The sequence below is a fragment of the Rousettus aegyptiacus genome, unplaced genomic scaffold (assembly GCF_014176215.1).
Source record: "Rousettus aegyptiacus isolate mRouAeg1 unplaced genomic scaffold, mRouAeg1.p scaffold_m13_p_12, whole genome shotgun sequence".
Lineage (NCBI taxonomy): Eukaryota > Metazoa > Chordata > Mammalia > Chiroptera > Pteropodidae > Rousettus > Rousettus aegyptiacus.
This window is the reverse complement of record NW_023416287.1, coordinates 12,524,561-12,537,883: the sequence shown is the minus strand read 5'-3', so window position 1 is coordinate 12,537,883 and position 13,323 is coordinate 12,524,561. Positions and strand designations below refer to the sequence as shown.

Here is a 13,323-nt window from a genome sequence, read left to right as displayed (position 1 = left end):
ATTAGTTGCTTAGTAATGTCTGTCCCCACTGCCATAAGGTAAACTCCATGAGGACAAGAAGCAGGTGTGCCTTGCTCGCAACTCCTTCCCCCAGCTCCTGTACGCTGGGGCCAGGATGAGCTGTAATCAAAACCTAAAGAACATAAAATGAGGCCAGGCTGATGAAAGGTATGAGAAAGGAGAGAAGAAGAAGGGTGTGGGGGGAAATGTCCGGGTCAGAGTTGGCTAGGGTCCTCAGAGATGAGATACACAGGATCGGGGAGGAGGAGGCGCCAGGTGTAGATGAACTTGAGAGAATGCAACCTTCTGCAAATCCAAAGCTTAATTGGATTTGTCACCCCTTGGGTTGCCCCAAAGGGGTGCTGGGTTTTTTTTTTTTAATTTGGGGGTACCTACAGGCGAACAAAAGAAAAGATAAAGTATGTGATGTTAGTGCCATGGTTTTGTAAATACACTAAAACCCATCAAATTGTAGACTTACTAAACTTCATAGTTGATAAATGATATCTTCGAAAAAGGAATTAATTAAGATTAAGGGTTTGCTAAGCATGGTGTCCCTCAGCTATGACACATTCTTACTGTATGCAGATCCCACCGACATCTACCCCACATCGTCTCCAGGGTACTTGGAGGAACCAGGGAAATTGGTGCAAACGTGAAGCCCATGCTGCCTGCCTGCAGTGAATAATAAAGCCCTTTGTCTCTGACCCAGGAGACTCACATCGCCTGCCAGCATCTCTGTAGCTGGCAACCTAACTCATTAGCTTGCCAATAAGGTAAAATCTCAGACCCTTTAGTTGTTGACAGATGATTTCATTGAATCAAGAGGGCAGAAGATTTTCGGGGGGGGGGGGGCAGTCATCAACAAATACTGAAAAAGAGAGTCAAGTATAAGGACTAATAATAATAATAATATAATAATAATAATAAGCACCTTTGGCTTTAGTGACAAAGGAAACACTAATGGCCTTCACAAGGGCCGCTTCTGGGAAGGGGCGGGAGTTGAAGAATGCCCCCACTGCAGGTGTAGACATCACGTTTACGCAATGTGGCTAAGAAAGACAAAGAAAAGTACGAAGGCAACGAGAGGGGGAGCAACTTGAAAAATATTCCGAGCGTATTTGTATTTCATTGATTTGATTTGTACATTTGAGGAACTCGAATCAATTTAAGTATCTAGTACAGTGCACATTAAAGGCATGTAAGTATGTGCTAAATAAATAATTATTTTTTTTAAACAAAAAGCCATCTGTATGGAAAGAAAGGATGGAGTGGTGACATAAGGGGACAAGACAACGAGGTGAGCATGGAAAGATCAGTCCAGGACTTAAGAATATGACACAGATCTACATTCAGATCCCGTCGCTACCACACAAGCTGTGACTCTGACCTGTGCCACTCGTCTAGCCCTCTAAGGCTTCGTCCCCTCATCTGTAAGATGGGATAGAAATAATATCTACCTGAAAGACTGGTTGTGAGAATTAAATACACCGTCTATGTAACCATTCAATGAATATCAGCTGTTATGAGTATTATGATTAATGTATCATTATTGTTTGGCTATGATGCGGCCACTAGGTTTTCAGCATTAGTCCCACATGCAAGAGACACCTGGCGCAGAGGCAGGAAGAGGAGGAGGCGCTGGGTGCAGAACACTCACAGCCCTGGGAGCCGGCGGTAGCCCTGCGGGGAGCGAGGAAACAGGTTTACTGGAAGAATCAGCTTCGGCAAGGGCTGCCGCGTCTGCTTATCTCCTCAGCCCTGGCGTAGCTGCTGTCGAGCTGACGTGCTCACGGGACATGAGTCTTTTCCTGCCAGATTAGGGTCTGCAACCTGTCCAACGCCCGTGATTTGTCTAAACACATCTGCTGCCCCTGCTGAGATCTGTGCAGTGCATTTGGTCACATGGCCTCATTTCTGAGACTCTTCAAATATGATTTGTTGTACAAACCCCTGGCAAAGAAAATCCTTTGTAGGGAGGACTAAAACCTAGCATTGCAGTGTGGCTGACAGGGCCTGCTCTGGGGCCCCTAATTGTGAGCACAGACCCCCATGGGCCACGGTCTTCTGTAAACACCAGACGACACGTGAAATATCTCTAAACCCCCTCATGGATGAAGAGTATCTGACGGTGGTGAGGCGGGTGTGGGGAAACACCAAGAGTAATTTTACTCATAGCCTAGATAGGGGGCCGGTGCTGTCCCTCACTAAGGAATTAGCTGCCCCAGAGCCCTATCGAGGCTTCTTACCATGCTTAGAATATTCTGTATGTAGGAAAAAGTGACCATTTTCTTTTGAGTTTTTTTTTCTGTTTATATTAGCTACTTATATTCATATTAGTGTATTTAGATGAAACAGAAAAGAGATGAAAACAGAAAGCAAACATCACCTACCATCAAAATCAATCATTAAATATCTTAATGTGTGTTTGATAGTGTTATATGTGTATGTACACAGGCATGTAGATATATTTGCGCGTATAAATATGTATGTATATGTGTGTGTATGGTAGCCCCCCTTTATCTGAACGGGGTGTGTTCCAAACCCCCCAGTGGATGCCTGAAAATGTGGATAGCACCAAACTCTATACGCACATACCTCTGCACTTAAAGGAAGCACTTTACGGCTTCTCTTTGGCATGTCTGAATTACCAGCATCATTGCCCTGGAGCTTTGGGACCATTATTAAGCAAAACGAGGGTGACTTGAGCACCAGCACTGTGGTACCATGACAATCGATCTGATAAATCAAGATGGCTACAAAGTGACTGGCGGGCAGATAGCATGAAGAGCGTGGGCCCGGGGGACAAAGGGACGAATCACATCCTGGGCAAGACAAAGCGGGACAGCACGAGGTTTCACCACACCACGGGGAACGGGGCGCAACTTAAAACGAACGAATTGTTTACTTCTGGCATTTTCCATTTAATGTTTTCAGATCACCATTGACTGTGAGTAATTGAAACCATGGAAAACGAAACCACGAACGAGTGGGGGAACTACTGTATATATTTGTTCATAAAAATTAATATACTAAACACGTTGTTTTATAACTCGCTCCTGTCCCTTAAATACATATGGTGAAGATGTCATTAAATATACTTCTTTAACCTGCTATTTAATGACTCGGATTCCAAGATACATTTTATCATTCTCTTTTGCCAGATGTTTAAGTCGTTTTCAGTTTTTCCCATAAGTAAAATTATCCATTGGAAGAAGAATGTACACATTGAAGGTTTCAAATATCTACTGCCAAATTACCTTCTAGGAAACAAACATGTTCCCACATACATTTTCACTGTGCTATACAGCTGATTCTGTCAGTAAAGTTACACCTACTTGCCCCCTTTTTTTTTTAAGGGCTCCCCAAACTGTAGACAAACATGCCACTCAGAACACACACCGTCTGCAGAAAGGGAGGCGGGCACTCTCTACAACACAGGCAAGAAGATTCATCTCAAACTCTGAGCCCACCAACTGCTCCCCAACCGCTGCCAGAAAGAAAGGCCACTGACGTACAATTCTGGGAACAAAGTCACTGAATTTGTTTTCCTGACTTAAAGCTGGTGGATAAAAAAGTTTCTCCCTTCGGTGATTTAGTGATTCCTCAGCTTATCTGGGAAGCGACAGCAGGAAATAGCACCGCTTGAAAGTTAGACCTCCTGTAGGTGTCTTGTGGAGACTCTTGGTCACGATGTGTCTATTTCAGTTCCCTTGGAAATTACCAGGCTAAGTCATCCCAGCCCTGCTAAATGGAACAGACCTATGGCGAGTCTGTAGGCTGCTCCTCTACGTGCTGGAACCCATGCAGAGTGTATCTCATAAGAAATTCTCCACTACCTGAGCCAGCCTCGGATCAGGGCTGCAGTCATCTCCTGAGGGCAGGTGTCATGACAAAGGCCTTGTATTTTGCAAAAAGATGTTAACTTACTTCCTACTATACTGTTGCATTTAAGTCTGGACTTAACTAGCCAAGCAGGCATTTGCCAAAGAGCATAGTGTAAACTGTCTATCTCCCAATATTTCCTGAAATATAGATGAGGAAGACAATATTTTGGGAGTTCCCTTGAAGAAATAGTTATTGGATCTGTTCGGTCACCGGGTACATTTAAAGTATCCCAGGATGCAGATGGATCAGCAGACAGCTGGGGACCTCTGCCATATTGTACTGCCCACCCCACTCCCTCTCTCATCAGCCACATCCCCAAATTGCTTTTACACCGAGCATCATTATGTGAAACAAGCCTGTGAAACTCACTTGTGTGCCCTCAATAAGGCTGCGGTGGAGAACGCTGTTCCTTACATCACGCGCTGTTTCTTTATGAGGACTCGTGGGAACAATTCCTGTCTGGCCCACGTGAACAACAGTTAGAATTTTCCCAGGCAATTGGTTTGTATTTATCTCAAAGACCTTGTGAACCGTATATCTGACAAGTTTCCTTTATTCCACTGGCAGCCATGGGGCTGTGGCCTCTGTAAGCAGCAGATGAGGAAAAACACTGTTTTCGCTGAATTACCAGCTCCAGTGTGTTCTTTCCTCTTATCTCGTGCTTCCTCACTTTTAATTTATACTGTCTTGTCATGTTTTCTGTCCCATTGTAAGCCACCTGAAAAGCATTCTGTGAAAGAAGATTTGCTTTACACTGAAAAGTAGATAAATAAGATGTGCAAAAGCTCCACACCGTGTTTCCATCTATTTTCCCCAAAATTTCGATTACATTCTGCTTTTAACATCCTTCCGCTGATAGACCCAAGGTTTAGGGTGCACAACTCAAGACTGCAGCAGTAACCATCATAAAATAATTGGGAAATCCAAATAAAGGTACTATAAATATTATGATTGTCCTGTGTCATTCTCGTGACTCGACTGAGGCGATGCCATTGAAATGACAGTTCCCTGGGAGCCTGATGCACTTCGGTACTAATTATAATAAAAAGAGTAAATAACACTACATACTTGAGTGACGTGTAGAAGTTTGCCATGCCCCCTCGTGCTCTGTAGGCAGCCCATGAAAGTGGGAAGGGCAGGCATTACTGTTATTTTCATTCTACTGCACTATGAAGAAGCGAGAAAGAATTGCCAGCCCCTCAATTTTCCAACTGCAGGAAATGGGCTCACATGCAAGAGGAGAAATGATAATAAGAACGTTCATCAAAGTGCGCTGGGCACGGGTTAGGAACCAATATCCAAACTATGTTGGCCAGAGAATAATAGGGATCTTTTAATATACGAAGTTGGAGGAAACTAGAGTCAGCTTCTTCTGAGAAATATTCCTGTGTCCTTGAACCAGAGGTGGTATCTCTCTAAACTTATGCTCTCCAAGACTTTCCGCAATGTCAAAAATATTCTCTATCTGCATCTGTCCAACACGGTAGTCGCTAGATGGGTGTGTGACTGGGCACTTGAGTTTTGAATTTTATTTTGATCAATTCAAATTTAAGTTGTCATAGTAAGTTTAACAGGCTACAGGATATAAGATCACAGATGAAAGTCAGTTTATAATGTATTTGCATATCCTAGTAATGAAAAATCAGAAATAGATTATTTTAAAATGCCTTTTATAATAGCATCAAAAATATGAGATACTTAGGGATAAGTCTAACAAAAGATGTGCGATACCTATACACCAAAAATTACAAAATCTTGCTGAGCGAAATTACTGACAATCTCAAATAAGTGAAGAAATGTACCATGTCGCGATCAACAGATTGAATATTATTAAGATGTCAGTTTCCCCCAAAGTGATCTATAGATTCAATGCAATCAGCCCCCATCAAAATCCCACAATCTTTTTGTAGAAGTTGATAAAGTGATTCTAAAAATCATATAGAAATGCAAATGTCCCCAGACTCTAAAATACCCACTTTGCCTTAGCCCTGGGAATCAGGGCCTAAAAGACAAAGCTTGTTAGACAGTAGTTTGGAAAGTTCTAGATCGAGAGCTTTTATGTTTGTGGTCTCAGCTTCTCCATTTATAAAGTGGGTATATTGACACTTACAAAACAGAATCAGAGTTAAGATTTAACAAGATCATAGATGCAGAGCACCATCCAAGGAGCAGAGGTACTTAAAAAATATCCCTTCCCCTTATCCGCCAAGCCCTTATCACAGCACACACTTTCTTCCCCTACCAAGGGATGGGCAGGTGTCGAGGAGGGACCTCTCCCAACCTTACCTGGAGCCACAGTTTGTCGTGCTGAGACCACTTCCCACCAGCGATGCACTGAAATGTGGCATTCTGCCCCACGTTCACCTCGACATTTTGGAGCCGCAGAAAGTGAGGTGCTTTTCCTAAAAGAGAAACCAAAGAGCACGTGAGGACAGAACTCAACAGCGTGGACCACTTCCCTGTGGGCACACGGCAGTTCAGGAGGGGCATGGGGCAGGCTGGGTGTTGTGTCTGGGAAGCGGCCTGGCTCAGTGTAGAGCTATGGTTGTCTGGTCACTTACCATGAGCTTTACATTCATCCTCTTGCCTAAACCTCACCGCATCCATGAGGCGGGCAGTATCTCCATTTCACAAGTCATAATATTAAGGCTCTGAGGGGCTACATAGCTTGGCACAGTCAGACAGCCAGAAAGTAGGGGAGCCAAGACATAAACCCAGGCCTCAGAAACTCGAAATCCATATTATTAGCTTCTGAGCAACACTGCCATGTTTGGAAGGAGAAATTGGAGGGGCATGGGTGGTCACAGGAGGTGCCTACCGGTAGCCCGAGTGAGCGGAAAGAAGAAAGCTGAAGTGAGGTATATTTGGGCCTGAGACCGACACACCTGGCCTTGGTAATGATGTTTGATGAAGATGATGGGAAGGAAAGAAAGTAGAAGACAAAAAAGAAAAAGCTTTCATTCATTTAGTGTGTACTAGGCAACTGATGTCACGTGCAGTATCTACACAGTGTGGTTGGGTGGTAGAATTATCTCTACTTTACAGAGAGTGAACTGAGGCACGGAAAATTCAAGAAACATTTGGTCTATACTTTTCGTTCTAAGTTGTAGTGTTTTCTAAAGATGGGAGGGAGGTGGGACATTTACTCTGGGGACTTGGCATAACAGAAGAAAGGACTTTCAAACGAAACTCGCAGTATTCATAAGCAACCAATTCTAGAATTAAATATACATTTTATATTGGTTAGTTTGGTTCATCTCTTTCCTCGCTTGTGGAGACAGGTCCTCATCTATGTGAGCTCTTCAAAGATAAGTGGGTTGATAACCTATGTCTCGAAGTTTCTTCATGGAGGCACAAAAGTGCCAAGAGTCCCTGTCACATCAACGAATCAATGATGACCCAGGCACGGACACCCCCAAAAGGGGATCAAATGCAGGGAGGGTTGTTAAGAGGATAAAGGAAGTTCAACAAGGGCCTTTGGCCATCTCTCTAGAGGGAGTTAAATATCCAGCAAGACAAATAATAAAACTAATGTCATTTGTTGAAAGCTCCTACAGCGCCAGGCACTATGATAAATGCTTTAGACGTTTTAATTTAACTTCGTAACCTTCCTGTAAAGCAGACACTATTATTATTTCCCTTTTAGCGAAGCAGTAACCAAGGCTCACCAAGTCTAATTCGCCCAAAGCTAGACAGCATTAATGACAGAAATAAAATCCAAACCAGGTCCATTTTAGCCCCAAACTCGGCATTTAACTAGCACGTTCTCTTACTCCCTGAACAGTGGGAGATCAATGTCAAACTGGAACCCAGGGTCCAAAGAAAAGGCTCGCAGGCACAGCTGACTCTCCAGGATCCCCTCACTGCTCCTGCATATTTTATCACATGTGATCCCTTTCCTTGCCATTTGTCCCCAGGGCCTTTGCCCTCTAAACTAGCAAACTACCAAACCGTGTCACTTCCTGTAAATCTCAACGAAAGCCAAGAACCTTGACATGATTAGGCACACTTGCCATGTGAAAACATATACCTCTGCTCAGGTTTTTAAACTAGTAACGACTCCTCAGAGAATCCCCTCATGCGCCCCCTCAGGACCTCACGGCTCGAGTGGGGGCAATACTCCGAGATCCAGGGAAGATCTCTCCTCTCCTTGTGGGCTTTTCAAAGTTGAAGATTTCTTGCATCGAGTCGACCTGACAAATGTCATGCTGCTTTGATTGTGTGAAATTGTTTCCTTTTTGCTCTCCTGTATAATTTGTAAAGTTATTTTTGGAACTATCAGTTCAAGTCAATTCTTCAAGTGGGAATACTGTGAACCTTGTAAGCCCGTTGATGCCACAGGTTTAAAGAAAGAATGTCTACTCCATGCAAGGAGGGAGCGCAGAGTCTTAGCTGCAGTGTTGGGAGGCTTCGTGTTAGGTTTGATAAAGGGACACCGCCCCTTAGCCTTGGGGGACACTAGACAAATGGCTTAACCCCTGGGATTTGTGCAATTTGAAACAGATCCACTCTGGATTGATGTCCCCTGCTTTTTCCTGACTCCTTCCTTCTCCTCCTCAGCAACAGACCCTTTGCCTTGATTCTTTTCCTCTCCCTCCCTACCTTCCAGGTTCAGTAGCAGAGAATTTAGAGACTTAATGGCCCCTTGTGTTAATATTCATCATCGTGAAATATTGGTGGTCTGTGCTTTTTGAGCCCTGGTCTCATTCCCAGCTCATGATGACATCTCTCTCTGGATATCCTCCTTATGCTGGGGATCTCCTTATGTTCGCCCCACTTCTCTGAGCTCCTGGCCTCTCTGATCCTCCTCCCATCCCCCAACTCCAGTCCACTCCTAAGCCCTGGACTCTCTCAATTGTCCCCTCTCCCCCCTCACCGCCACCTCTAGCATCTACAGCTCTAGGAAAGAAAGTATCCCACCGGCTTCAACTTACCAACCTTCAGCCAAACACAACTGACCTTGGGGCACAGACCAACCACCAATGTATGGTTTTAAGCATTCCAACGCACTCCCCACTGAGAGCCAGCACCCCCAAAATGGGATCCCGCGGAACGGGGTTAACGGAAAACTGCTGTGCATTTGGGGCAAAATGCCTTGATGCTGGTGACATTTACACTCCAGCAGATGTCATGCAGCATCTGAAGACATGTTATTGTGCCCTTTATCCCGCTCTTTAAACCTGACAGCACTCAGTCGGAAGCCACACAGTTGAAGAGAAAGCTCAGTAGATACGTTAGAAACGTGGTTCAGATACTCTGTGGGTTCGGTGACATGGTCCCACACGGTTGTGATTAAAAAAAAAAAAAAAGTTTAAAAAATTCTGAAAGTCAACTTAGGAGCTAGAAACCTTGAAACTGAGTGGTAAATTGTGCTGACATTGCTCGTACACGGTGGTAACTGCAGTGGCTAACACAGAGAAAGGACAGTAGAGAGTAACTATGGCTGAAATAATTTAGAATAACACAAAAATGTTAAATGGGCTATAAAATATACACGAGAAGTTTCATTTTGTAAGAGAAAATAATTTCCTTTGAGAATTTTGGTCACTGTTTTGGAAGCTGCAAGGCAAGCATTTAAAACCCTAAGTTCAGCTCAAACCAATCAAGAATACAATTGCAAATCAGGCACTAACCCCACTGGAACTTTTGGAATATTTAATGGAATCACTTATTGATAAACGCTGACCATATATTAATAGAAAAACGTTTTACAGGACAGAAGCAGAGAATTAAAAAACCTAAGGACATAAAGAGGATGTATATTTCTTAAGATAGTTAAAATCTTACCAATCTATGAGTGATGTCATAAATGCGTTAATATTAAGGCTGGGGTTGGGGGAAAGGCACTGTCAGTCCAAAGGACAGTTTGGAAGTCACTAATAGGTTGCACGATGCCATGATCCACACATGGTCAGCGCTTGTGGATCCCATGACCCATATATGGAAGGCAGCATTCTTATTCAACTGTCCCTAAATGCGTATCACTTCAACTTGCACCACCCAATAGCTTAAGCCAGAAATCCGACAGTGTGCCATCTTTAATGCCGTAGGCCCCCAATCTAGCCAGTTGACTCTCCCCCCTAAATTTATCTCTAATTGGCCACTTCTCTCCATCTCTGTTATACTTTTTTTTGTTTTTGATAGCACTGTTGACCATCTGTTATGTGCATCCTTAACATTCATATGTAAAAGTCAGAATGCTCGGTACTTCGGACTGTGATTATGTTGGGTGATAGGGCCTTTAAAGAAGTGATTAAGTTAAAATGAGGCTGTCAGGATGGGCCCTACTCCCATCTGACTGGTGTCCTCATGAGAAGAGAAAATTCGGACACACAAAGACACATCAGGGGCACGTGTCCCAGACGAAGGGCCAGGGCAAAGTGATAAGGTGGCCACCTACAAGCGAAGGAGAGAGGCCATGGAAGAAACCAAACCTGCCACCTTCGTCTCAGACTTCTGGCCTCCAGTATTCCGAGGAATACATTTCTGTTTAAGTACCTCCAGACTGTTGTATTTTGTAATGGCAGCCATCTGTTATAGATCATACAATTACCTGATTATTTGTGTAATTTTCAAGGCTCTTTCACTTCAGCGGAAGCCCAGGAGAGCTGAGAATGAGTCTGTCTTATCCCCACAAACCCACAACAGTGCCTGGCAAGAAGCTGCTGCTCAGTAAACACTGGCTGAATGATGAATGGATGTCTCTCCACCACCTTGGTCCAGGCAGCCATGATCTATGATCCCTTCCATGATCCAGAACGTTCTTCCTAATAGGTCTCCTGACTTCTTCTCTCTAGCCAGCCCTTCAATATTTGTTCTTGCACAGAGCAGCCACAGTGATCTTGCAATAATTAAATGAGACAGTATCAATCCCCAGCGTAAATCCCCCCCAGTGACGTCCCATGCACTTAGATTAAACTCTAAACTGCTCGCAGTGACTCAGGGCCTTGCAAGTTCGGGCCTTGATTCCCCACCCCCCCTAGTGCTCACTCAGACCACAGTCCCCTGCATCCCCGATGCCCGGGGCACTCTTGTACCATCGGGCTGACTCCCGCTTGCTATTTCCTCCGTCTAGAATGTTCCCTCCCCAAATCAGTGAACTCATTCCTAAGACTCAAGTCTCAGCTCAGATCCCATCTTCAAAGACATGTCTCCCAACCACTCTATCAAAGGAGCTGAGCCCTCCCATATCCCAGTCACTCACATTTACTATATTTGCAGCACTAATCACTATCTGCAATTACATTAGTGACTTATTTAACATGACTCGTTTAGTGTCTTTCTTCCCTCTGCCTCTTAGCTAAGTATACACCATGGAAACAAGCACCTAACCTACCTCTATCCAGCGAAAGCTCTTGACACATAGCTGATGCTCAAAAATTTACTCGCTGCAAGGATGGATAAACATCAGGGCTAGACACGGACAGAGAAACTTGGGCCCTGCTCAACTCCAATGACTCATGCACAGATCTCTGAGGACTGCATGCACTGCCAGAATTTGAAAATATAGCTAAATGAAATATTTTCCAATTCCAGCCACTATTACAGGGTCCTCACATTCTGATTCCTGGGTAATTTAAGCTTAAGCCACCTGAACATTGAGGTTGAACTCAGCTGATGCACATTACGGAGGAACAGAGCCAGGGACACATTTTCCTGAGTTACATCCCATGGCCCATTTGCTGGGGAACTGGCCAGTAGCAATTCCATAACCATGCAACACACACTCCTCAGCAAGAGGAGTACACAGCTATCCACAGAATCCTAAATTCAGGAGCAGCCCCCCAGAGAGGAGGAATCCAAGAGAGTCCGTGGGACTTTGGGGGTGGAATGGCATCCACGTGCCAGAGGAACCCCTCCCATGGAGATTTCTCAAAGAAAAAGAAGCATGTGGCTGCAATGGCAACCTGAGGACAGTGCTTGGAGTCAATGTGGAGCTTTCACCAATCTCCCCTTGAAGGTGGTTGGGCTGGGACAAGAGACAGGTGTAAGGTTGAGCCTCATGGTAGAGGTGAAAATCCTCATTAGAGCAGAGTTCTGGGGTTGTAGGAGAGAGAGCCAAGCCAAGTTCTCTTGGGAAGATGAAAACATCACCTACCAGAAAGAGCAAGCAAGAGCATCAAGCACAGGGTAAGAAGCAGGAATGCAGCCGGATGCAGCAGAGATGAGCGTCCGCTCTGAGGAGGGGATGTGTGCAGGGCTGGGGGACGACTAAGACTTGTTTCAGAGAGACGGCCTCGGAACTGGTGGCTGTGCAGGGTTGCGTGTGTGCGGTGACGTGGACAACAGGTAGAGCAGATGTCTCCCAACACCGCCGCCCAGTCTGACGTGAAAGATCTGTCTCTAATGGGCAGGGGATGCTGATTCCCAGGAACCGAGGGAGGGGAAGACTTAATCGTGGTGGCGAGGACTCATCCGCATATCTAGCATATAAACCCTGGATGGGGGTGAGGGAGGGGTGTTCTGGGACCCTTTTTACAGAAAGTCTGGGTCAGCAGAGACATTTGCCAGGCATGATTGAATGGACGGACCCATTTGAGAAAATCCCAAAGACTCAGGAAGTAACTCAGAGGGTAGGGAACTTAAGCCAGAGGGAGTAATGGAGAACCAGCAAGATCTCAGCATTCCTGAGATGCTGACTGATTTCTGGGAAAGGGATTTCTCTTGCACAGACATCTAACATAGTCATCTGAAACCTCATTTCTCCAAGACCCCTTGGACCTTGTTCCGATTTCCTCCAGAGAAGGTGCTCTAAGACAATGAGTCAAACCATGGCATTCTGGAGCAAGGGGAAGGAAGTGACATTCAAGGCTCTGACAAATTCACTGCAGCAGAAATGGGAAGAGCCATTTCAATTAAAGCAACATAGATTGGGCTGAAATGAGAATAGCCCCAAAATGGGAGCATTGAAAGGCATATAAGGACGGGGTAGATGACATCTCTTGAGGGAACCGCAAACTGCACCATAGCCACTAGCCTGACTCAGGGCTATAAGGAGGGAGTAGAGAGCGGGCTACTAGTTGTTGCCTGGGACCAGATGGCTGCCAAGAAACTAATGAGAATCTGCAATCTGCGGAACACTAACAAACTAATGGCACTGGCGTCCCAACTGGCCCTTCTAGGAGTTCCCATAATCGCCATGCGCACCCCTTCGATTACAGTCCCCCCACCAAATGTCACTAGTTATGATGTCATCTCAATGACCTGCACCCAGGACTTGTCCCCTCTGAGATTTAGTGCACCCAGGAAACACAGCTCCTTGCTCAAACACATTCAAATATCTTAGACTAAATACAGCAAAGAGAGAGAACTTCGAGAGGAAATTGGATGGGCACAAGGGAGCGTTCTGCCTTTGAGGACTCTCGACACTGTACCAGAAGTACCAACCACCATGAGAAATCTCTCCCTACGCCTACACAGGAGCTGATGAGTGTA

The 13,323-nt window shown here is 44.9% G+C and overlaps 1 protein-coding gene across 18 annotated transcripts in view; it reads right to left on the bottom strand.

Moving 5' to 3' along the window:
* PTPRT (protein tyrosine phosphatase receptor type T) overlaps nucleotides 1-13,323 on the bottom strand; it is a 918,720-nt gene that overhangs the window by 571,015 nt on the left and 334,382 nt on the right. For all 18 annotated transcript variants that reach the window (XM_016155891.2, XM_016155890.2, XM_016155892.2 and 15 more), the window contains exon 5: nucleotides 6,175-6,290. In XM_016155891.2, coding sequence (XP_016011377.1) covers nucleotides 6,175-6,290 — 116 coding nt within the window. The remainder of the gene's footprint in view (nucleotides 1-6,174; nucleotides 6,291-13,323) is intronic.